This window comes from Leucopleurus acutus, assembly GCF_964270905.1.
Source record: "Leucopleurus acutus genome assembly, chromosome: 10".
In the NCBI taxonomy this organism is placed as follows: domain Eukaryota; kingdom Metazoa; phylum Chordata; class Mammalia; order Artiodactyla; family Delphinidae; genus Leucopleurus; species Leucopleurus acutus.
The window spans coordinates 67,914,006-67,939,210 of NC_139153.1; the positions used below are offsets into that span (position 1 = coordinate 67,914,006).

The 25,205-nt window shown below is 49.3% G+C and overlaps 1 protein-coding gene across 1 annotated transcript in view; it reads left to right on the top strand.

Moving 5' to 3' along the window:
* The window catches only part of FGD2 (FYVE, RhoGEF and PH domain containing 2), a 39,458-nt gene extending 15,266 nt beyond the window's left edge, over nt 1-24,192 (top strand). The window contains exons 4-17 of the mRNA XM_082849031.1: nt 832-912; nt 1,608-1,756; nt 2,999-3,155; nt 3,342-3,480; nt 3,987-4,045; nt 4,289-4,435; nt 5,153-5,245; nt 10,667-10,746; nt 10,832-10,862; nt 11,312-11,404; nt 19,006-19,137; nt 21,999-22,145; nt 23,320-23,466; nt 23,814-24,192. Of these exons, the coding sequence (XP_082705157.1) occupies nt 832-912; nt 1,608-1,756; nt 2,999-3,155; nt 3,342-3,480; nt 3,987-4,045; nt 4,289-4,435; nt 5,153-5,245; nt 10,667-10,746; nt 10,832-10,862; nt 11,312-11,404; nt 19,006-19,137; nt 21,999-22,145; nt 23,320-23,466; nt 23,814-24,029 (1,671 nt within the window). The 3' untranslated portion in view covers nt 24,030-24,192. The remainder of the gene's footprint in view (nt 1-831; nt 913-1,607; nt 1,757-2,998; nt 3,156-3,341; nt 3,481-3,986; nt 4,046-4,288; nt 4,436-5,152; nt 5,246-10,666; nt 10,747-10,831; nt 10,863-11,311; nt 11,405-19,005; nt 19,138-21,998; nt 22,146-23,319; nt 23,467-23,813) is intronic.
* Nucleotides 24,193-25,205: the final 1,013 nt, after the last annotated feature.

The following is a 25,205-nucleotide window of genomic DNA, read 5'->3' on the forward strand; positions in this document are numbered from 1 at the left end:
GTCTTAGTCAGCTCAGGACGCCATAGCAAAATACCACAGACTAGGTGACTTAAACAGCAGAAGTGCATTTTCGCACAGCTCTGCAGACTGGACATCCAAGATCAAGGTGCTGGCAGGGTTGGTTTCTGGTGAGGCTCCCTTCCTGGCTTGTAGATGGCCATCTTCTCACTATGTCCTCACACGACCTTTCCTCCGTTCACATGCTCTCTTGGTGTCCCTCCCTCTTCTTATAAGGACACCAGTCTTAGTGGATTAGGCTCTACCCTTCTATCTCAATTAACTTAATTACTAAAGGCCCTATTTCCAAAATATAGTCACATTGGAGATTAGGGCTTCAATGTATTGATCTGGGGACACAATTCAGTCCATATCAGGGTCTCTCAAGTGGCTGCAGTCAGATGTTGGCTGGGGTGGGAATGCCCAAGATAGCTCATCTCCCAAGCCTGGTGCCCGGGCAGGGACAGCTGGAAAGCTGTCCTGAGCTGGGATGCTGGCACGGCTGGACCCCTGGCTCCCTCTCATTGTAGTCCCAGGGCCTCTCCTCTCCATGTGGCCTCTCCATCAGGGCAGCTAGACCTCCAGATGTGGTAGTTCGTGGCTCCCAACAGAGCACAGGTGGAAGCTTCCAGGCCTCTTAAGGCTTAGGCCCAGAACTGGCGCAGCCTCACTCTGCCCCATCCTCTCAGTTAAATCGATCCCAGCGCCAGCCCAGATGAGCTGCAGGAGGGCATGAATCCTGGGAGGTATGTTTCACTGGGGCATCTTTGGATACTGCTCCCATCAGAGCAGACCAAAGCTCTCCTTCTCCTTCTCCTCCCAACTCCCCTGCAGGAGCCTGAGGAGAAGAGGATCGTCCAGGAGCTGCTGGAGACAGAGCAGGCCTATGTGGCACGCCTCCACCTGCTAGACCAGGCCAGTGGCCAGGACGCCCGCTCCTGAGCCCCAGCACCTGGGTGTCCTCACCTCACCCCTGCTCTCCCTTCTGACCCACCTCACAAGAGCTGAGAGTTAGGACCTCGGGGTTTGATTCTAGGAAGCCTTAGTCTTTTTAACTCCATTGGCTGGAGTTCAGGCAGAAATCGGGATTTAGCTCATTAGCCCCACTCCTGGTTCCACCGTTAGTGCCTGGGCTGGTCTCACAGGAGTGGAGAACACACCAGCCAGTCCTTCCAGGCCCCACACAGCATCCTCATCTGTCATTCCAACTCCCAACATCCTCACCACTGTTAGCCCTTCACACTTTCTTAAGGCGAGAGGGTTAAATCACTGAACATCAGCAGTGGGATCTTGAGCCTGGCGAAGTCCAAGACTTGACAGACACAAGATAGGCCCACTTCTGACATTCATCAGCTGCCAGCCTTTGGCCAAGTCCCTGTGTCTCTAGGCCTTGGTTTACGCATCTGTGAAGTGGCCGGAATACAATCTTCCCTGCTTCTCTCTCTTCCCAGGGTTTTTGTGAGATTGATGGGAGATTAAGGAGGTGGAAGCATTCAGCAAGCTGGGGAGGGACCCCAAAGCCCCTGGGACTGTGCTTGTCTCCCCCTGGGCTGTGTTGGGGGTGGAGGTCCTTCTCTGCCACAGGCCCAGTGACCCAGCTGCGGCTGTAGGTGTTTTTCCAGGAGCTGCTGAAGGAGGCCCGCAGCAGCAAGGCCTTCCCCGAGGATGTGGTCAGGCTCATCTTCTCCAACACCGCCTCCATCTACCAGTTCCATGCACAGTTCTTCCTCCCAGAGCTGCAGCAGCGGCTGGACAACTGGTGAGGTCCAGCAGGAGCCCCTGAGGCCCCCTGACCACAGCCCTGGTCAGGTCCGGTTGCAGCCCCCAGGGAACTGGGTCTGGCCTATTATGCCCCTGCCCTTGCTGTGTGACCATGACTCTCCTCCTCTGGGCTTGCTCTGTCTGCACAGTGAGGGGCTTGGACGAGGCGTGTGTGTGTGTGTGTGTGTGTGTGTGTGTGTGTGTCCTGGAGAAGGGGATGGATCAGGTCCTCACTAGGCTGAGTGACTTAGGAGGCAGTGGAAATAACCAGCACTAACTGAGTGTTTCCTACTTGCCCTGCCTTGGGCTTTACACCTATTAACTTGCTTAATCTTCACATCAGCCTGCTGTGTGATGATGACATCGTGGTTATGCAGGAACCCCTCTCTGTTTTCAGAGATGACTACTAAAGTATTTAGTGCTGAAATTAGTATCTTGCCAAAGAAATGCCATGATGTCTGGTATGTCCTTTAAAATTCTTTGTTAAAAAAGAATCTTAGTAATTGTTAAGTGCAGGGACAGATATATAGGGGTTTGTTATTATATTCTTTTTATTTTATGATTGCTTAAAATTTTTTGCAATAATTTTTTTTGAAAAAAACAACCCTGTGAGGTTGCCTACCATCATGCCCAGTTTTTTCAGATGGGAAAATTAAGGTATAGAGAGGCTAGGTGACTGGTCCAAGAACACACAGCTAGAGTAAGTGGTGCGGTTGGAAATCAGACTCAGGCGGGCCAGCTCCAGATGGTCAGTCCTTACCGCTCTGCTGTAACAGTTCCTGGGTCGAATGACCTTTTCTTACCTCTCTGAGCCTGGATTTCCTCTTCTCTAAGATGGGCCATTGACTGTCCCTCCTCCCGCACGCAGGGTTGTGAGAATTAAATGAGATGAGACATGCACGGAATCTTGGGCAGTGCTTGGCATGTGGCCCTTGTTATTGTTACATGAACAAGCATCAGGTGGTTATTGAACGCCTGTTGTGGGCCTGACACTGTACTGGGCCTTTTGGGGAATCCAATCCGTGGGAGAGAGCAGCATCTGCCCTCAGGGGGCTCACAGTCTAAGGGGGAGTGAACCACACACATGTGTGAGGATGACACGCCCCCCTATACCTGCACCCAGAAGTGCCGCAGAAAGGCTGTGTTGGGGGGTGAGGGGAGCCTTACCTAACCTGACCCTGTCTGGAGTTAAGAGAAGAGGTCCCCAGACTGAGGGCAGTACCTGGTGCCCCTCCTGCAGGACGACCACCCCCCGCATTGGCGACGTGATCCAGAAGCTGGCCCCCTTCCTGAAGATGTACAGTGAGTATGTCAAGAACTTTGAGCGAGCCGCTGAGCTGCTGGCCACCTGGAGTGACAGGTCTCCACCCTTCCAGGAGGTTATCACCCGCATTCAGGTGAGGTTGGGGTGGGGGCGGGGCAGAGCCTGCACTGCCACCCCAGTGTGCAGTGGCTCAGGTTCCCCAGTGATTTGGGCCACCTCCCTGGCTCAGTTGCTGCACACTCCCCCGACCCTCGGGGGCAGCCTGACCTACCCCTTCCCCCCTCACCCCCACGCTCTCCCTCCCCCCTCCCTCCCCAAGAGCAGCGAGGCCTCAGGCAGCCTGACCCTGCAGCACCACATGCTGGAACCTGTGCAGAGAATCCCACGCTACGAGCTGCTGCTCAAGGAGTATGTCCAGAAGCTGCCAGGCCAGGCCCCAGACCTGGCTGATGCCCAGAGTGAGGACACCCCCAGGGAATCCAGGGGGTTGGGGAGGTTCGAGCCACTTCCATAATTTATGGAGCACCTGCTAAAATGGTTATGATGACCATCAGCCATCAACATTGACCGCTTATACTTCGTAGACATTGTCTATAGTATCAGCCACTTTTTTATAGACATTAAGGCCCAGAGAGGTTAAGTGACTTGCTCAAGATCACACAGCCAAAAAGGAACAGAGCTGGGATTTGAAGCCATGCCTTCACCCTCTGGATCTGGGGGGCATTGAAAGTCACAGAAGCCAACGGCCTAAGCCCTGTCTTTTGGTGGCTTCTAGTCTCTCCACTCTGGGTGGGAACTGGCCCCCATCATCCAAATACCTCATGTGCCAGGCTACAGGGGAAGGCTGCTCCTGGGGGTGCTCATGGCAGGCCCTGAGGCCACTTGATTAAGCCTCAAGGACCTCCTGCCTCAGCCACAAGCCCCATATTTTCAGGGGGTAACTCTGGCCCTGCCCCCATTTCAGAAGCCCTTGACATGATCTTCTCAGCCGCTCAGCACTCCAACGCAGCCATCACTGAGATGGTGAGCATCCCAGCCCTCGGAATAGAAGCAGCAGGCATCCCCAAGGGCCCTGTCACCTCCTCCCTGCAGCTCTCAGCCTCCCCCAACCCACCCAGGTCTCTGTATCTCCTCATCCCCTGATCCTTCCTCACGACACCTGGCCCACCTCCCCCTCACACCCTGTCCCTGTCCACACAAGGCAAACCTTCCAGAAGCAGGCAGGCCCTGCCTGGCCTCGGCTGAAGGTACACCTCCTGTCCCCAGGAGCGGCTGCAGGAACTGTGGGAAGTGTACCAGCGCCTGGGCCTGGAGGACGACCTAGTAGACCCCTCCAACACCCTGCTGCGCGAGGGCCCTGTCCTCAAGATCTCCTTCCGCCGCATCGGCCCCATGGAGCGCTACCTTTTCTTGGTAGGGGGATGCTGGGGGGACTGCCCCACACTGGGGAGGGAAGTCCACGGGCCCTCTGCCCCAGGTTCTGCCTGCCTGGCATCTACCCAGCTGGCACTGCAGGATGAACAGGGACAAGCCTGCTTCTCTATCCTTCTCTACTTTGGCACCCAGGTGACTTGGGACAAGTCACGTGCTACCTCCAGGCCTCAGGAATTTCTAACTGAGGGGGTTCCCAGACATGCCCTGGGAAGCAACAGAGTCAGAATTTGAACCCAGTCTGTTTGGCTCCAAAGCCTGTGGTATCAATCTATGCTCTAGAGAGTGTACAGCAGGAGGGAATTAGGTTGGCTGCTAGGAAGAACTGCCCTGGTTTGCACTGAAGAAGCCAGGGTGTCTCCTGGAAACTGGTCCCACCTGAAGGTTTTGGGGAGGGAGCTACAATCTCTCATAAGCCCCTGCCACCCTTGGCCCCTGTGAGAAAGGCCTCGTAGGTTTCTGAGGTCTGATGTGGTCCCTTGATGCCCACAGGTAGGGCAGTCCTTCAGTGACCTACCTGTTGGATTGGGGCTAGACAACCACTTCCTTAGCACACCTGTGAGGTCCTGTGAGCTGGCCAAGCGGGTGGCGAGAGGGGAGGGAGACCCAGTGGGGCTCAGCCCACGCCCAGGGAAGCCTGCCTGATTGTCCTTCCTGCCCTTGCCACTGTGCACACACTCATGCTTGTGTCTCTTGCAGTTCAACAACATGCTGCTCTACTGTGTGCCCAGGGTCATCCAGGTGGGCGCCCAATTCCAGGTCAGGACCCGTATCGACGTGGCCAGCATGAAGGTAAGAGGCACCCCAACCACCTTCGGGCTTTACCCCAAGGGTGGGACCGAGTATGCGGAGTAGCAGGAGGGGCCAACCTGGGTCTCAGGTCCGGGGCAACATGAAGGTGGAAAAGCTTTGGGGTTAGATCTCTCCCACCTGGCCTCCCAGCCGTCCTGTCCAGGGCCCTTCCCAGCTCCCAGCTTTGCTCTGCTTTCCCTACCATCTACCCCAGTATTTTGAAAACTTTAATACATGCATGAATCCCCTGGGAGTCTTGTTAAAATGTGGGTTCTGATTCAGGAGGTCTGGAGAGGGGCCGGAGATTCTGCATTTCTAACCAGCTCCTGGGTGATGCCAGCTCCCCAGGCCATACTTTGAGTAGGAAGGGTCTCCACTTTCAGCTCAGCTGCTGACTTGGATGTGTCCCCATCCAGAGATGGCCACAAATGGGCGGAGACAGCACAGCAGTCCATAGTAGTGCCCATCGACTGGGCGGTCACTGTGGGTTGGGTTGGGCCCTAAATCATCCCACTGGATCCTCTTAACAGCCCTGTGATGTAGGGGCTGTTATTATCCCCTGCATTTTTTTGGTTTTTAAAAATCTTTAAAAAATAATAACTTTATTACCTAAAAATATAGATAATACACATTCCCAAATCAAACTATATCAAAAATATATGCAATATATATTGCATATATATACACCCCATCCCCTAGTTCCCCTTCCTGGAGGCAGCCTTTGCTTCTTGTGAGGCCTTCCAGAGGTAGTCTTTGCATACACAAACTAATAATATATTCATTATGGCTTCCTTACTTTTGTTTCACATAAACAGTGAGACTATTTTTCACATACACTATTCTGCACTTGACTTTTTTAACTAACTACTAATTCTAGAGGTGCTTGGAAGTCAGTTCATTAGGAGCTTCCTCATCCTTTTGCATAGCTGCGTAGCATCCCAGCATGTGGATGTACCGTAATTTGTTCAGCCAATCCTCTACTGACAGACATTTAGATTGTTCTCTGTTGTCAGTGTCTGCAAATGAGACTGCAGTGAATAACTGTGTACAGTATGCCTGTGTGTAAGTATATCTGTAGTTAATCCCACTTTTAAAAGGAAATAAAGTGGTACGTCCAGACAATGGAATATTATTCCGTGATAAAAAGAGATGAGCTATTAAGCCATGAAGAAACATGGAGGAAACTTAAATGCATATCACTAAGTGAAAGACGCCTATCTGAAAAGGCTACATATATACATACATACTTAGTATAATACTATGTGATTCCAATGATATGACATTCTGGAAAAGGCAAAACTATGGAGACAGCAAGAGGATCAGTGGTTACCAGTAGTTGGGGGAAGAGAGGGATGAACGTGGAGGATTTTAAGGGCAGTAAAACTATTTTGTATGGTACTATAATGGTAGATAACAGTCATTACACATTTATCCAAACCCACAGAATTTACAACACCAAGAGTGAACCCTGATGTAAACTATGAACCTTGGGTAATAATGATGTGTCAGTGTAGATTCATTGATTCTAATAAATGTACCATTCTGGTGGGGGAATGGTATTAATGGAGGAGGCTGTGCATATGTGGGCTCAGGGAGTATATGGGAAATCTCTGTACCTTCCTCTTAATTATGCTGTGAACCTAAAACTGATCTTAAAAAAAAAGTCTTTTTTAAAAATAAAAAAAACGCAAGGCCCAGAAAGATTAAGTAACTTGCTTGGGGGTCACACAGCAAATCCTGGTTTGCATGATCAAACTCAGGTATAACAGAGTCCAGAGCCTCTGTACCTAACCAGCATACTATACAATCTCCTACTAAGGCTTCAACCTGGAAAGATAAAGCATAGGGCGGAATTGAAGGCATAGTGGAGGAAATGGGAGGGGAAACTTCTTGACAGCCCCTCTGATCGCTCCTGAGTCCTGGTGGCTGGGGCTGGAAGAAGCAGAGGTCAGATCTGGCCTATCTTGGTACCCTTCCATCTCCCCCTTCCCTATCCCTATTGACTCCCCCTCCCCCCACCCATCTCCCGGGATCTGCAGCAGGAGAGAGCTGCAGGCAGAACTCGAACCAGGATACTTCCGCCTCTGCAGAACCCCTGAGCTTCTGAGAGCCCCCAGCAGGAGGCCCTTGCCCCTGCTGTTGACTGGGCTTGCCTGGCGTTTGGGGCTGAATCAAGGGCTTGGGGGTGGGGTGTAGCCTGCGGGTGATGAGGGCTGATGGAGAGACTTGGGCACCTTCTGGGGCTTCACAGCCCGTCCCCCATATCTCAGCTGACTGAGTTCCTCTAGGAATGCAGCCCCCCCACCCTGCGTCATCCAGCTTTCCTAACTGAAGTGGCCAGAATGTCCCAGAGGCTAGGGTGCGTGCAAGCTTGTACGTCTGGGAGCCTTGGTGAGTGAGACTGAGAAAGGCAGGTTATGGAGAGTTAAACACAGAGAAATGGAGACAGGCAGCCCTGTCTTAGGACTGGCAGAGACCCAGGCATAGAAAAAGAGAGGCAGAGATTGACAGATAGAAAAGCCAAGAAATATGGAGACCACAACAGACTATGGTAAAGAGAAAATACATAGAAATGGGCCTGACAGTGTCAGATGCTCAGGGTATGTGCCGAGGGCTCCCAGGCCCAGTGTGTGCTGGGTTCCTGGCGTCTCCAGTCCCAGTGAACATAGTCCCTACCGGGCGTGTCTGGTGCTCTGGTGGCCGCACAGCGCCCACTCCTGGATGGCACGGGCCTGGCAGGAGCAGAGCTGTCCACCTACCCGCATTTGTGCAGGAATCATTTCCTGAGTCTAAGGTTTGGAGGCGGGTCTGACCTTTGACCACCATGATGGCTCCCACTGGCCGTGACCCCCTGGCCTCCTCCTTCCTGAGTGTCAAGGAGGCCTAGTTCTCAGCAGCTGATTCGCCCCCCAGGGTCTGAATTGGTCCTATCATTGTGCCATCCTGTACAGGGCCAGCCTGGGAAGAAGGAAGGGGTAAGGGTACATATGTACTCAGCGTCTCCATGGACAACTGTGCAGGTTGTGCACTGTGCAAGCACACCTCAACTAAGATGAGCACACCTCATCCACAGACAACAGCATAGATTGCATATTTACAGTTCTCACTGTCCGGCAGATGGCAGTCAAGTGTCTGGTTCAACAAACCAGATACTTGACTGAATGTTACGCCAGTTTGCCAACAGATGTCAGTAAAGTGTTTTGAGGAAGGGGTGTCTTTCTCTAATTAGCACAAAGGCACTGTGTGGGCTGGCAGGAGCCTGAACCGGCCAAGTCTGGTGGTTGAACCTGGGTATTGCAGAGCTCGGGGAATTGTCCTCTAGAAACCTTCATCCTGCCCCTCTGCAGAGGTGGTCCCTCAGGTCAGGGACTCTTCCCACTTCCCCTTTTTCTATCAAAAGCATCATGTTTCTTCCTGGCCGTGGACTCCAGACCTTAGATTTCTCCCTTCTTTTCTCTCTCCCCTCTCCTTCACCCAATCAGGCATGGAGTCTTGCCAGATTCCAGATACTGTTCCCCAAGTAGAAACCTTTTCTCTCTCCAGGCAGGCATGGACCACTCAGGGTATCCCTCCCTAACTGGCCTCTGGGCTGCTGGTTTGTCCTATTTTCCCAGCCCTTCGACCCTTATAAATAGCTGCTGGAGTGGCTTTCCCAAACACCTGTCTCCACAGGAGCTTCTCCATTTATAAACCCTTAGAGCCTCCCCATTGTCAAGGGTATCAAGTGCAAATCACATCAGGCCCCTTCTAGAGGGAACGGACTGGTTCTGTGGGCCCAAGAAGTAGACTAGGCCAGCATGAGGAAGGATGTTCCCAGAGTCATGCTCTCTGAGGTGTGGTGGGCCGCCTGAAAGTGTGCCAAGGCCTGGTCACCTCGTGGCAGGGAGCCCGCAGAGGGGCCCAAATGTCAGGTGGATTCAGTGACAACAAAGTTCCTCCATGCTAGGCCCTTGGGCTCTAGGTCTGTATCTTAGCTTCCCTTTGTGACTCTGTCTCCACATTGCCTGGGAGAAGCCTGTGCTTACTGGGCTCTGGGAGTGGGGTGGAAATAGATGTGCTCCTGCTTTACCCTTGGGGACCAAAAACCGTAATTTGAATCTTCATTATGCTCTTTAGATGCTGTGTTTCCTCAAGCAGGTCTCTTGCCCTCTCTGATCTTCATTTTCTCATCTCCCAAATGAGGGTGATAATATCTACCTGTCCAGACTGCTGTGAAGATTTTCTTTAACTTTTTATTCTGGACACTTTTAAGCTGAGAAAATGGTACAATGAACCCCCATATACTCATCACCTGGCTAAAACTGGTTTACTCAGCAATCCCCTTCTTAATCCCCTTTTCCAATGGATTATATAAGAGCAAATCTCAGACACATAATCATTTCACCTATAAATACTTCAGTATGTCTCTTTAAGAAATAAGAACTCTTTTTTTTTGCCCTAAAAGTTGCCAACAGTACCATTATTACATCTAACAAATTAATGATAATTAGTTAATAACATTAACATCCCTTGGTTTTCCTTGACTGTCTCATAATTGTCTTCTCACAGCTGATCTGTTTGAATCATTTGTAATATGCTTCTTACATCCCCTTTTATCCATTATACCTCCCTCTCCTAGTTTTTCTCTCATTTATTAGTTGAAGAAATCAGATCATTTCTCTGGTAGAGTTTCTCACAGTCTGGATTTTGCTGACCGCACCCCTGTGGTGTCATTCAGCATGTCCCTCGGTCCCACATAATTCTTGTAAACTGGTAGGTAACCATAGATTCAGCTGTGCCAGGGGACTGTAGCTGTTGACAGGTACTGCCTTCCGGGGCACATGATGGCCATTAAGCATTAGAATTGATTAGTGGGTTCAGCAGTTGTGCTGATTAAATGAGAACATGTGTGGGGTGCTCAGTGGCTGTCGCATAGTAAGTGCTCTGTGACGGGTGGCTTTCATAATGGACTCGGGACCTGTGGAGTTCTGGGACAAGGATGGTAAAAGACAGGAAGTCGGGGGGGGGGGTCTGTTGGATCTGTGAATTGGGTGATCAATTCCTTCATTCACTCTATGGGGTAAAAGGGTCTTGTTCTAGGCCGTACATCTGGTCTTGAAAAAGCTGTGTCCCCAAACCCAATTTGTGACCCAGTTTCCATTTTGGGTGACTCCTTTGTCAGGAGCCGTCACCCCTACCTCACACTGGGCCAACTTATCTACTAAGGTTCCAGGAGCCCTAAGTCCCCTTTGCTGTACAGGGTGAGGCCAGATTGCAGGCGCATTTGCCTGGCTTGATGGGATTAGGGAGCAGTTGAACAAGCTCCCTACCCTTGTCTCTAATTTGAATTGTCCTTGGGGCACAGTTCACCTACCTCCCTGCCACAGTACCTGGGGGGCGCGTGGGCGAGTCTGAGCAGTCTCTCCCTCCCATTCCGAGCAGGTGCGGGAGCTGACTGACGCCGAGTTCCCCCACTCCTTCCTGGTGTCCGGGAAGCAGCGCACCCTGGAGCTGCGGGCCCGGTAGGCAGGCAGGCTGAGGGCCGGGTGAGATGGGAAAACTGGGAGGGGCTGCTCTCCTCAACACCTGTGTTCACTTTCCAAGCAGGTCCCAGGAGGAAATGATCTCCTGGTTGCAGGTATCAGAATGCTCCAGGGCCCCTAGGATTCTGACCTCCCTACCCAGGCTGCGGGGGAGAGAGGGATGCTGTGTGTGTGTGTGTGTGTGTGTGTGTGTGTGTGTGTGTGAGTGTGTGAGTGCACACCCGCCTGCTTGCTCCCTGTTCTTCCTCAAAGTTGCTCTATAGTAGTTGGAGTCAGACCTGGGTTCAAATCTTGCTGCCTCTCACTGCCTAGCTGGGTGGCCTGGGGCGAGTCACTTAATGTCTCTGAGCCTCCGTTTTCACATCTGTAATCTGGGGCTAATATTTTCTCCTCCCTTAAATCAGGCAATGTACACTTAGAATCTAACCCCTAGCACCCAGTAGGCTTTTAGCAATGTTTGTGGAATGTGTAGATGGATTCACAGATGAGCAAGCCCTTCCTGCCGCCCCCCAGCCACCTCCCTGTGCTCTGCCCCTTGCCGCAGGCCTGCCAAGCGGCCATTGACCAAATCGAGAAGCGGAATGAAACCTTCAAAGCTGCGGTCCAGAGCCCTGAGGGAGACACCCAGGAGCAGGAGGTAAATGAAGGCTCTGTATCCCTCCTGGAGCCGCCAGCCTTACACAGGAATGATTCCCTCTCTTTGTTCTACCTAGGCCAGCTTGGAGGGCTGGAGAGTGTCACCCACCATGAATGATTTGAAGGGATCAGGGGAAGCTTACACACGCCAACATCACCCTACTCAGAAACTCAATGCCAAAGATTCCCCCATTAGCAAAAAATTCCTTTGGGAGGCTTTATGTGCAACTACCGCTAGGAAGGATTTTACATCTATATGGATAACTCGGGCTGTGGGGGTGGTGTGTGTGCAGGTTTGGGTTTTTCTTTTTTCTTTTTTTTTTTGCTATCTTTCAAGAGTTCTTTATTTATCTCTATTAATTCATGCTCCAAGGGCAGGGACTGGTCCTCAGTTTGAAAGAATCAGAATTGACTATGTCAGCAAACAAAAGCAAATCAGTCTCTGAATCTTTTATAATGTGCAGTGAGTATGTCTGCCCTATGCTCTAGAGAGACAACATCTATTTTCAAGGCTGATAGCTATAGGAAGATGCTTGAAAAGACAGTCCAGAAAAAAGGAAACACAAGAGACCCTAGGAGAACTGTCTCCCAACATTTATCTTTTTTGTTTTTGGAATTTTAAAATTTAATTTTATTCATTTTTTATACAGCAGCTTCTTATTAATCTATTTTATACATATTAGTGTATACACGTCAATCCCAATCTCCTAATTCATCCCACCACCACTCCCCCACCCCCGCCACTTTCCCCCCTTGGTGTCCATACGTTTGTTCTCTACATCTGTGTCTCTATTTCTGCCCTGCAAACCAGTTCATCTGTACCATTTTTCTAGGTTCCACATATATGCATTAATATACGATATTTGTTTTTCTCCTTCTGATTTACTTCACTCTGTATGACAGTCTCTAGGTCCATCCACGTCTCTACAAATGACCCAATTTCGTTCCTTTTTATGGCTGAGCACTATTCCATCGTATATATGTACCACATCTTCTTTATCCATTCGTCTGTCAGTGGGCATTTAGGTTGCTTCCATGACCTGGCTATATTATAAATAGTGCTGCAGTGAACATTGGGGTGCATGTGTCTTTTTTTTTTTTTTTTTTTGCATGTGTCTTTTTGAATTATGGTTTTCTCTGGGTATATGCCCAGTAGTGGGATTGCTGGGTCATAAGATAGTTCTATTTTTAGTTTTCTAAGGAGCCTTCATACTGTTCTCCATAGTGGCTATATCAATTTACATTCCCACCAACAGTGCAAGAGGGTTCCCTTTTCTCCACACCCTCTCCAACATTTGCTGTTTGCAGATTTTCTGATGATACCCACTCTAACTGATGTGAGGTGATACCTCATTGTAGTCTTGATTTGCAATTTTCTAACAATTAGTGATGTTAAGCAGCTTTTCATGTGCTTCTTGGCCATCTGTATGTCTTCTTTGGAGAAATGTCTATTTAGGTCTTCTGCCCATTTTTTGATTGGGTTGTTTGTTTTTGTAATATTGAATGGCATGAGCTGTTTATATATTTTGGAGATTAATCCTTTGTCCATTGATTCATTTGCAAATATTTTCTCCCATTCTGAGGGTTGTCTTTTCGTCTTGTTTGTAGTTTCCTTTGCTTTGCAAAAGCTTTTAAGTTTCATTAGGTCCCGTTTGTTTATTTTTGTTTTTATTTCCATTACTCTAGGAGGTGGATCAAAGAAGATCTTGCTGTGATTTGTGTCAAACAGTGTTCTTCCTATGTTTTCCTCTAAGAGTTTTATAGTGTCCAGTCTTACATTTAGGTCTCTAATCCATTTTGAGTCTATTTTTGTGTATGGTGTTAGGGAGTGTTCTAATTTCATTCTTTTACATGTAGCTGTCCAGTTTTCCCAGCACCACTTATTGAACAGACTGTCTTTTCTCCATTGTATATCCTTGCCTCCTTTGTCATAGATTAGTTGACCATAGGTGTGTGGGTTGATCTCTGGGCTTTCTATCCTGTTCCATTTATCTGTATTTCTGTTTTTGTGCCAGTACCATATTGCCTTGATTACTGTAGCTTTGTAGTATAGTCTGAAGTCAGGGAGTCTGATTCCTCCAGCTCCGTTTTTTTCCCTCAAAAGTGCTTTGGCTATTCGGGGTCTTCTATGTCTCCATACAAATTTTAAGATTTTTTTGTTCTAGTTCTGTAAAAAATGCCACTGGTAATTTGATAGGAATTGCATTGAATCTGTAGATTGCTTTGGGTAGTATAGTCACTTTCACAATATTGATTCTTGCAATCCAAGAACATGGTATATCTCTCCATCTGCTTGTGTCATCTTTGATTTCTTTCATCAGTGTCTTATAGTTTTCTGAGTACAGGTCTTTTACCTCCTTACACAGGTTTATTCCTAGGTATTTTATTACTTTTGTTGCAATGGTGAATGGGATTGTTTCCTTAATTTCTCTTTCTGATCTTTCGTTGTTAGTATATAGGAATGCAAGAGATTTCTGTGCATTAACTTTGTATCCTGCAACTTTACTAGATTCATTGATTAGCTCTAGTAGTTTCCTGGTGGCATCTTTAGGATTCTCTATGTATAGTATCATGTCATCTGCAAACAGTGACAGATTTACTTCTTTTCCAATTTGTATTCCTTTTTCTTTTTTTTTTTGTACGCGGGCCTCTCACTGTTGTGGCCTCTCCCGTTGCGGAGCACAGGCTCTGGACACGCAGGCTCAGTGGCCATGGCTCACGGGCCCAGCCACTCCACGGCATGTGGGATCTTCCCGGACCAGGGCACGAACCCATGTCGCCTGCATCGGCAGGCAGACTCTCAACCACTGCGCCACCAGAGAAGCCTTTGTATTCCTTTTATTTCTTTTTCTTCTCTGATTGCCATGGCTAGGACTTCCAAAACTATGTTGAATAATAGTGGCGAGAGTAGACATCCTTGTCTTGTTCCTGATCTCAGAGGAAATGCTTTCAGTTTTTCACCATTGAGAATGATGTTTGCTCTGGGTTTGTCATATATGGCCTTTATTATGTTGAGGTAGTTTCCCTCTGTGCCCACTTTCTGGAGAAGTTTTATCATAAATGGGTGTTGAATTTTGTCAAAAGTTTTATCATAAATGGGTGTTGAATTTTGTCAAAAGATGACAAAAATTTTTGTCATCTATTGAGATGATCATATGGTTTTTCTTCTTCAATTTGTTAATATGGTGTATCACATTGACTGATTTGCATATATTGAAGAATCCTTGCATCCCTGGGATAAATCCCACTTGATCATGGTGTATGATCCTTTTAATGTGTTGTTGCATTCTGTTTGCTAGTATTTTGTTGAGGAGTTTTGCATCTATATTCATCAGTGATATTGGTCTGTAATTTTCTTTTTTTGTAGTATCTTTGTCTGGTTTTGGTATCAGCATGATGGTGGCCTCATAGAATGAGTTTGGGAGTGTTCCTTCCTCTGCAATATTTTGGAAGAGTTTGAGAAGGATGGGTGTTAGCTCTTCTGTAAATGTTTGACAGAATTCACCTGTGAAGCCATCTGGTCCTGGACTTTTGTTTGTTGGAAGACTTTTTTTTTTTTTTTTTTTTTTGGCGATACACGGGCCTCTCACTGTTGTGGCCTCTCCCGTTGCGGAGCACAGGCTCCAGACGCGCAGGCTCAGCGGCCATGGCTCACGGGCCCAGCCGCTCCGCGGCATGTGGGATACTCCCGGACCGGGGCACGAACCCGCGTCCTCTGCATCGGCAGGCGGACTCTCAACCACTGCGCCACCAGGGAAGCCCTGTTGGAAGACTTTTAATCACAGTTTCAATTTCATTACTTGTGATTGGCCTGTTCATATTTTCTGTTTCTTCCTGGTTTGGTCTTAGAAGGTTATACCTTTCTAAGAATTTGTCCATTTCTTCCAGGTTGTCCATTTTATTGGCATAGAGTTGCCTGTAGTAGTCTCTTATGATGCTTTTGTATTTCTGCGCTGTCCGTTGTAACTTCCCCTTTTTCATTTCTAATTTTATTGATTTGAGTCCTCTCCCTCTTTTTCTTGATGAGTCTGGCTAAAGGTTTATCAATTTTGTTCATCTTCTCAAAGAACCAGCTTTTAGTTTTATTGATCTTTGCTATTATTTTCTTTGTTTCTATTTCATTTATTTCTGCTCTGATCATTATGATTTCTTTCCTTCGACTAATTTTGGGTTTTGTTTGTTCTTTTTCTAGTTCCTTTAGGTGTAAGGTTAGATTGTTTATTTGAGATGTTTCTTGTTTCTTGAGGTAGGCTTGTATTGCTATAAACTTCCCTCTTAGAACTGCTTTTGCTGCATCGCATAGGTTTTGGATTGTCATGTTTTCGTTGTAATATGTCTCTAGGTATTTTTTTATTTCCTCTTTGATTTCTTCAGTGATCTCTTGGTTATTTAATAAAGTATTGTTTAGCCTCCATGTGTTTGTGTCTTTTCCCTGTAACTGTTTTCTAATCTCATAGTGTTGTGGACAAAAAAGATGCTTGATATGATTTCAATTTTCTTAAATTTACCGAGGCTTGATTTGTGACCCAAGATGTGATCTATCCTGGAGAATGTTCTGTGTGTACTTGAGAAGAAAGTGTAATCTGCTGTTTTTGAATGGAATGTCCTATAAATATCAATTAAATCTATCTGGTCTATTGTGTCATTTAAAGCTTGTGTTTCCTTATTAATTTTCTGTTTGGATGATCTGTCCACTGGTGTAAGTGAGGTGTTAAAGTCCCCCACTATTACTGTGTTACTGTTGATTTCCTCTTTTATAGCTGTTAGCAGTTGCCTTATGTATTGAGGTGCTCCTATGTTGGGTGCATATATATTTATAATTGCTTTAGCTTCTTCTTGGATTGATCCCTTGATCATTATGTAGTATCCTTCCTTGTCTCTTGTAACATTCTTTATTTTATTTTATTTTATTTTATTTATTTATTTATTTTGCGGTACGCAGGCCTCTCACTGCTGTGGCCTCTCCCATTGCGGAGCACAGGCTCCGGACGCGCAGGCTCAGCAGCCATGGCTCACGGGCCCAGCCGCTCCGCGGCACATGGGATCTTCCCACACCAGGGCACGAACCCGTGTCCCCTGCATCGACAGACGGACTCTCAACCACCGCACCACCAGGGAAGCCCAACATTCTTTATTTTAAAGTCTATTTTATCTGATATGAGTATTGCTACTCCAGTTTTCTTTTGATTTCCATTTGCATGGAATATCTTTTTCCATCCCCTCACTTTCAGTCTGTATGTGTCCCTAGGTCTGAAGTGGGTCTCTTGTAGACAGCATATATATAGGTCTTGTTTTTGTATCCATTCAGCAAGCCTGTGTCTTTTGGTTGGAGCATTTAATCCATTCACGTTTAAGGTAATTATTGATATGTATGTTCCTATTACCATTTTCTTAATTGTTTTGGGTTTGTTTTTGTAGGCCCTTTTCTTCTCTTGTGTTTCCCACTTAGAGAAGTTCCTTTAGCATTTGTTGTAGAACTGGTTTGGTGATGCTGAATTCTCTTAGCTTTTGCTTGTCTGTAAAGCTTTTGATTTCTGCATTCAATCTGAATGAGATCCTTGCCAGGTAGAGTAATCTTGGTTGTAGGTTCTTCCCTTTCATCACTTTAAATATATCATGCCACTCCCTTCTGGCTTGCAGAGTTTCTGCTGAGAAATCAGCTATTAACATTATGGGAGTTCCCTTGTATGTTGTCATTTTTCCCTTGTTGCTTTCAGTAATTTTTCTTTGTCTTTAATTTTTGTTAGTTTGATTACTATGTATCTTGGCGTGTTTCTGCTTGTGTTTTTCCTGCCTGGGACTCTCTGTGCTTCCTGGACTTGGGTGGCTATTTCCTTTCCCATGTTAGGGAAGTTTTCGACTATAATCTCTTCAAATATTTTCTCAGGAACTTTCTCTCTCTCTTCTCCTTCTGGGACCCCTATAATGCAAATGTTGTTGAGTTTAATGTTGTCCCAGTGATCTCTTAGGCTGTCTTCATTTCTTTCCATTCTTTTCTCTTTATTTTGTTCTGCAGCAGTGAATTCCACCATTCTGTCTTCCAGGTCACTCATCCGTTCTTCTGCCTCAGTTATTCTGCTATTGATTCCTTCTAGTGTATTTTTCATTTCAGTTATTGTATTGTTCATCTCTGTTTGTTTGTTCTTTAATTCTTCTAGGTGTTTGTTAATTCTTCTAGGTCTTTTTTTTTTTTTTTTTTCTTCTAGGTCTTTGTTAAACATTTCTTGCACCTTCTCGATCTTTGCCTCCATTCTTTTTCTGAGGTCCTGGATCATCTTCACTATCATTATTCTGAATTCTTTTTCTGGAAGGTTGCCTATCTGCACTTCATTTAGTTGTTTTTCTTGGGTTTTATCTTGTTCCTTCATCTGGTACATAGCGCTCTGCCTTTTCATTTTGTCTATCTTTCTGTGAATGTGGTTTTCGTTCCACAGGCTGCAGGATTGTAGTTCTTGCTTCTGCTATCTGCCCTCTGGTGGATGAAGCTATCTAAGAGGCTTGTGCAAGCTTCCTGATGGGAGGGACTGGTGGTGGGTAGAGCTAGGTATTGCTCTGGTGGGCAGAGCTCAGTAAAACTTTAATTCACTTGTCTACTGATGGGTGGGGCTGGGTTCCCTCCCTGTTGCTTGTTTGGCCTGAGGCAACCCAACACTGGACCCTACCCAGCTCTTTGGTGGGGCTAATGGCAGACCCTGGGAGGGCTCATGCCAAGGAGTTCTTCCCAGAACTTCTGCTGCCAGTGTCCTTGTCCCCACAGTGAGCCATAGCCACCCCCGCCTCTGCAGGAGACCCTCCAACACTAGCAGGTAGGTCTGGTTCAGTCTCCTATGGGGTCACTGCTCCTTCCCCTTGGTCCCGATGCACACACTACTTGGTGTGTGCCCTCCAAGAGTGGAGTCTCTGTTTCCCCCTGTCCTGTCTAAGTCCTGCAATCAAATCCCGCTAGCCTTCAAAGTCTGATTCTCTAGGAATTCCTCCTCCTGTGGCCGGACCCCCAAGTTGGGAAGCCTGACATGGGGCTCAGAACCTTCACTCCAGTGGGTGGGCTTCTGTGGTATACGTGTTCTCCAGTCTGTGAGTCACCACCCGGCAGTTATGGGATTTGATTTTACTGTGGTTGTGCCCCTCCTACCGTCTCATTGCGGCTTCTCCTTTGTCTTTGGATGTGGGGTGTCTTTTTTGGCGAGTTCTGTTGTCTTCCTGTGGATGATTGTTCAGCAGTTAGTCGTGATTCCGTTGTCCTCGCAAGAGGGAGTGAGCGCATGCCCAGGTTTGGGTTTTGAAAGTACCTGAAAAATGTGAGACCAAGGGAAGGTGGAAGGCAGGTGGGGTGGTAGTTATGGAGAGCATCTGTGACTTGATTTCACATCTGAGCTCTGAACTCTGGCCTGCTGGGTGTCTTTGCTGAGTCCCTTGACCTCTCTGGGGCTCAGCTTCCTCACCTGTAAAATAGGGCTCATAGTAACTGACCTCCCCTTTACGTGGTCTGTATTCGTCCAGTCCGCTTCACATGGAAGCCACTGGGAAACATGGCACACATAATCTCTGCCACAAGCAGGTGGGTACAGGGGGTCCTGAAGTACCCACCCTGCCACCCCACAGCTGCAGTCCGAGGAGCTGGGCCTCCGGGCGCCGCAGTGGGTCCGTGACAAGATGGTGACCATGTGTATGCGCTGCCAGGAGCCCTTCAACGCCCTGATGCGCCGCCGCCACCACTGCCGGGCCTGCGGCTACGTGAGTACCCACCTCGGCCTCTGCCTTCCCAGCTCAGGCCCTGCCCTCCCATCCCTGCCAACCCTGCCCGCTTCAACCAGTACAGCCAGAAGTGCTGGGCGCTAACTATGCCAGGCGTGTGAGTTACCTGTTTTTGGGGCCTCATGGTGCCCACGTGTGAAGCAGGTCGGCTGTTTGCCCCATTCTGCAGGTAGGACGCAAGGCTCAGACAGGTTAAGCGACCTGTTCAAGACACTCCCCAAAGCTGACCCTGTTCATTCATCTGCTTCCTCACCACCATTTCCCAAGACCCCCAGGGCCCAGCACCAGGAAATGGTCTCCAGTTCCTGGGTGGGGGCACCCAAATCCTTCAGCCCCTGTCGGGCCTTTCATCCACCACCTCATCAGCCCCACACCTGTTACTCACCCACCCCTCACCGTCCTCTTTTCTTGACCGACCTCAGCTAACTGTCCCCTCCTCTTCTTGGCAAACCCTCAGCACCCCAGCACCTGCTCGGTTCTGCTGCTAACTCTGCCCGCCAGGTTCAAGCCTCAGCTTCCTCACCTGTACAATGGGGATTAGTAACACCTACCTCCAGGGTGGTAGTGAGGACTCAACAAAAGAAGGTTCACCCCCTTCCCTCTCCTTGTCCCCCTTTCCTTCCCCCTCCTTAATCACTTGGGCAGCCTCACTCAGAGGAACAGCCACCAGCTGATTGAGGAAGGGACTACTCCTCCCTCTTGTCAGCTCAGGCCCAGTTATCAGAGGCAGATCTTGCTTTGCTTTTTAAGCACTTGCTGTACTTGAGCTGTTCTCTGTTGACATTACAACCCTCTCCATTTACTCTGCAAACAGAGAAGCCCTTTAATGACCTCCGTCTTTAATGACCTCGGGGGACAGGAGGAGACCAGCTGGGCAGGTTGGGGCCAGTCAGCGAGGCGTCCCCAAATGTGTTAAACTGCAATCAGGACACAAAGTAAATTTCTAGGACTGGGACACACCTATGTTCGTGTAAGTGAGTTTCATATCAGAGCCAAATAGAAAGGATCTGGGGATTAGCTTCCATTTTCGGTGAGTCACATCAGTAAACAAGAGTTGAGTCTACTCACGCTTGTAACTTTGTAAGTAGTTTCTAAAAAATTATTTTAAATAGTTAAGAAATACAAAGAGGCACAAAGAATAATATAACAACACTCATGTACCTGCCTTCCAGGTACAAAAAAGAAATAAAATATTCTGAGAACTAAATGAAATGTATGATCCTTGATTGAATCCTGGATGGGAAAAACAGAAACAGAAGTCATTACTGGGACCATTGGGGGAAATTTGATTATGAAGCCTATATAGGTAACAATATTGTATCGATGTTAAATTTCCTGTGTGTGATCATGACATCGTAGATAGGGAGGAGAATGCCCTTGTTCTTAGGAGACACCAGCTACATATTTAAGGGTGATGTGACATGATGACTGTAATTTAAACTCAAATGGTTCAGAAAAAATATATGTATGTATGTGTGTGTGTGTGTGTGTGTGTGTGTGTGTGTGTGTAGAGAGAGAGAGAGAAAGAGAAAGAGAGAGAGAAAGGGAGAGAGGGATAAATCAAAAGTGGCAAAAATGTTCACAATTCGTGAATTTGGTGGTGGGGGTATCACTGTATTATTTCAACTTGTCTTCAGGTTTGAAATTTTTCAAAATAAAAAGTTGGTAGAGGAGAGGAGAAAATAAATACTTGCTAATTGTATTTAAAAATTTTAAATCTCAATAAAAAACAAAATAAAATATTCTCGAGGTAGCTGAAGCCCTGTGTGTGGGGCTGTGTGAGGCACCCGATTCTGGGGTTTCTCCTGCCCGTGTGAACGTTTGTACTCTGTGAGTCATCCTTTCGTGGTTGGGTGCCCAGTTTCTCCTTCCCCGCCTGCCAGACAGGAATCCTGGTGATGGTGGGGCAAGCCCAGGCCTTCCCCTGTGGCTCCCTCCCAGGCCACGTGCTGTGCTGGGCACACAGACCGGCTACCTGATGAATAACCCTTCGTCCAAGTCTCTATCGCTTGCCCCCATTTCCAATCCCACATCCTGGACTCACTGTGACACTCCAGTCTTCCTGGAAGTCACATCCTGCAGTGCCTGTGTTTCTCCCCAGGTTTTCTCATGCCTCTTTCACCCGATCTCCCCAGCCTGATCTGTGCTGGCCTTCTTGGGGACGTCTCCGTGGTGGGCTGGGGGCCGGGCGCCACTCCACAGACTCCACATGGCGGGTCTTCCTGGCAGAAACAGCCAGCCCATCATTTTTGTATCAGAACACATTTGACTCTAGGATTGGGTGGACTGCAAAATCTGCATGACTCTTAATGCTAAACTGTAGAACCGTAAAGACACCTTCTGTTTGAGGAGGGCCAGTTGCTGCCAGAGAGCTCTGTGGCCTTCATCAAGTCACTGTCCCCTCGTTGCAGGTGAGAGTTAAAAGTCCCAGGGCTGGTCGCCTGGTGGGGTTGCTGGGAGTCATGTGAGATGACAGAGGGGAGAGAGAGCGCTCAGAGAAGTGATCAGATGCAAGGGGTGTGCACAGGTCAAGCCCCCGGGATCAGTAGCTGCCCTCACAACGGGGAACGTGAAGGGAGAGAGGTTGAGCTCCTGCAGTGGGGGCCAGGCCTCAAGCCCCCAGCTGCGGACCCTCTCCCCCTGCACTGCAGCCTCCAGGTGGCTGGGCCTCTGCCAGCGCAGGGGATGCCCAGCTCTGCCTCCATCCCTCTCCTGAAGCTTTCTTTTTCTTCCTCTGGTCTCGGGTTGCTCTCACGTCCCCACCTCCTGAGCCAAGGCACGAACGGGGACCTCCATGCCTCACCTCAGCCCCCAAGCCCCTCCTGCCTGTCCTCCCCCAGGTGGTGTGTGCCAGGTGCTCCGACTACCGGGCTGAGCTCAAATACGATGACAACAGGCCCAGCCGAGTCTGTTTAGACTGCTACACGTTCCTCACCGGAAATGTGCTCCCCGAGGACAAGGAGGACAAGAGGCGTGGCATCCTGGAGGTGAGGGCCGGTTTCCTCTACTAGGCAAATGTGTGCACGGCCTCACCAAGTGCTGGCACTGTCCTCGGTGCTGAGGAACAAGCCTGCCATGGTCACACTCCCCGTCCTTCTCTCTCTGCCCACAGACAGCACCCCCGACGGAACACCCCCACACCCCAGCCCGACCCTGGCCAAATAAAACAGAGCTGCGCCTGTCACCAAATAGAAGCAACTTTTGGCTCCAGGCTGGGGCCCAGGCTCTCCACCTTTCCTCTGCATCCTCATCCGATAATCACACGGCCCCTCTGGACCACTCCTGTTCATATCCCCATGCCCTGCCCTAGCAGTCCCAGGAGGTGAAAAGAGCTGGTGCCGCTGATTCCATTTTACAGATGGGGATACTGAGGCTGCAGGTCAGAGTCCCACTGCAGGGAAGAGGCAGCCTGGAGACTCCATTGTAATTGGAAGGGACTTCAGGGACCAGCTGGTTGGAGACCCAGGCCCAGAGAAGTGACCAAGGTCACACAGCGAGTTAGGAACCAGCTCTCTGATCTCTACCACAGATGTTCTCTGCTGTCCTTGGGGCTGAGCCACTCCCCGCCCCCAGCCCCAGGCACTCTCACTTCTGGTCAGCACCTCTGGGGCACTGGCACCCAGCCTAGACACTGGTTACCCCCGCCCCTCTGCCACTCCCTCATTAAAGCCAGGTTGACATCCCACTGTCCTTGGGAGGTGGGAGAAGACCCCAGCCTATTCCAGCTGAACTCAGCTCCCAGGTTCAAGTTGGTTCCTTTCCACTGACATCTGCCCACTTTCCAATCCTCCCTCATTCTTCTAGGCCCCGGCCCTGCCCATGCCCTCCCCAATCACTAGACCATACCACACAGCTTTTGCTCCTAGAGAGAGGGGATGGTCTGCCCCTTTTCAGGCTCCAGTTCTGTTCCCTGGGGCAGCTCTCAGGGGATAAGCCCTCCGAGCACCTGCGCAGAGGTCAGGCTGGCTGAGGTTTGACTGCAGCTCTGCCACTGGCCAGCTCTGTGACTGCAAGTCCCTGATGGGACCTCTCTGAGCCTCAGGGACAAATAACACCTCCTTGCACCGTTGCCGAAAGGTTTAGAAAGAGTGATTTCTAATGACCGACATCTGTTAGGTAGTGGGTGCTCTGTTCCCTGACAGTCCCTCTCTCTGGTTTCAGAAAGGAGCTGCGGCGGGGTCCAAGCAGAGCCTAATGTGCAGCTTCCTACAGCTCTTCGGGGACAAGTGGGGCAAGAGCGGGTCCCGGGGCTGGTGCGTGATCCCCCGGGATGACCCCCTCGTGCTCTATGTCTACGCTGCCCCCCAGGTAATGCCACGCCCCACCCCTCCTCACAGTATGTGTGTGTGTCAGGGGTGGCAGTGGGGGTGAGTACTGTTGGCCCCATAAGTCAGATGAGGCTCAATGAGGACCTGGTTCCCTCAAGTCACAGGGTTAGTGGCTTTCAGAGCTGGGCCCAGACTCCAGGTCATGATTGCTTTGCCCTCAGGGGGTGACCAGTCCTCTTCCTCAATGCCCTCCTGCCACCCCACCCCACTACATGGGTTTTTGGGGGGCAAGAGGCAGGTGTGTGCCTGGTACCTTCCAAACAGCCGTCTGAGGCAGTGGTGCTGAATGGGAGGACAGCAGCCCACAGTTCTGCCCTCCCCTCCCAGGACATGAGGGCCCACACCTCCATCCCCCTGCTGGGCTACCAGGTGACCGCTGGGCCCCAGGCGGACCCCCGGGTCTTCCAGCTGCAACAGTCAGGCCAGCTCTACACCTTCAAGGCCGAAACTGAGGAGCTGAAGGATCGCTGGGTGAAGGCCATGGAGCGGGCGGCCAGCGGCTTGAGCCCCGGGGGGCCCAACGACAGGGACCTGTCTGACTAAGCTACAGCGGGGCCCTCTCCCCCTCAGAGCCCTGCTCCTGCCACGCACGGGCTGACACTTCAGCTGACCCACCACCCCAAGCTGAGCTTTCAAAGAATTGATTTCCAGTCATCTGTGTTCAGAGCGTGTGTCCTGATTTGAGATTCAGAACACATGGGTTCATTCCTTTGGGGAGGGGATGACGAAGCATCCCAGTTTGCCCAGGGCCGAGGGGATTCCTGGAACATGGGACTTTCAGTGCTAAAACTAAGAAATTCCCAGGTAACCCAGGACTGTTGGTCACCAATGTGGTTCACAGGCTGGCTGCACATATGTATCACCTGGGAAGCTTTAAAAGATACCAACAAATAAATATAAAAATAAACTAAAAATTCAAGCAATACAAGGCCTGGATCCATCACCAAAGATTTCTGATTTGACTGGTCTGGAATAGGGAGGCATGGGTATGTTTCAGGAGTACCCATAGGAGCCTGATGCGCAGCCTAGGTCATCCGGATGAAGAACAAAGCAAGCAAACTACCAAGTGCTAGGCATGAGATTAATAATAATAACAAATACCAGACACCTACTGAGGCAGGCACTGTTCTAAGTGTTTTACATGGATTATCTTGTTTTACCTTCAGGACTTATAATCCCCATTTTCCAGATGAGGACACTGAGTCTTAGAGAGGTTTAGTCATTGGCTCAAGGTCACACAGCTGGTGGATGCCAGAGCCAGGTTTTAACGTAGTGCACTAAGGTGAAGGCTCTGTCCATCGGGTAGCAGAGCAATTGGCTGAGCAGAAAAGGAGAGGAAAGAGGGAAGGAAATGGGGAAAGACAGGAGGGGAAATGTAGGAGCAGGAGGAGAGGGCAGGAGCATCTCTGGCTGGTGGGTGAGGCTGCTTTTTCATAAGAGACCACCAGGGGGTGGCAATGACCAGCAGGCCACATCCAGGGACCCCAGCCGGGGCCCTGACACCCGAAGCCACTTCCATCAGGCCCAGCTGCTGCTGGGCTGCTCTGCCCCTGATGAAGGTGAGACAGACCAGTCATAGATCTTTGTCCCCTTCTAGGCCCAGCAGTTTGCCTACCCCCACCCCCCAACCTGAGGCCACCTCCCTTCCGTAGGTTTTTTTTTTTTTTTTTTGCAATACGCGGGCCTCTCACTGTTGTGGCCTCTCCCGTTGTGGAGCAC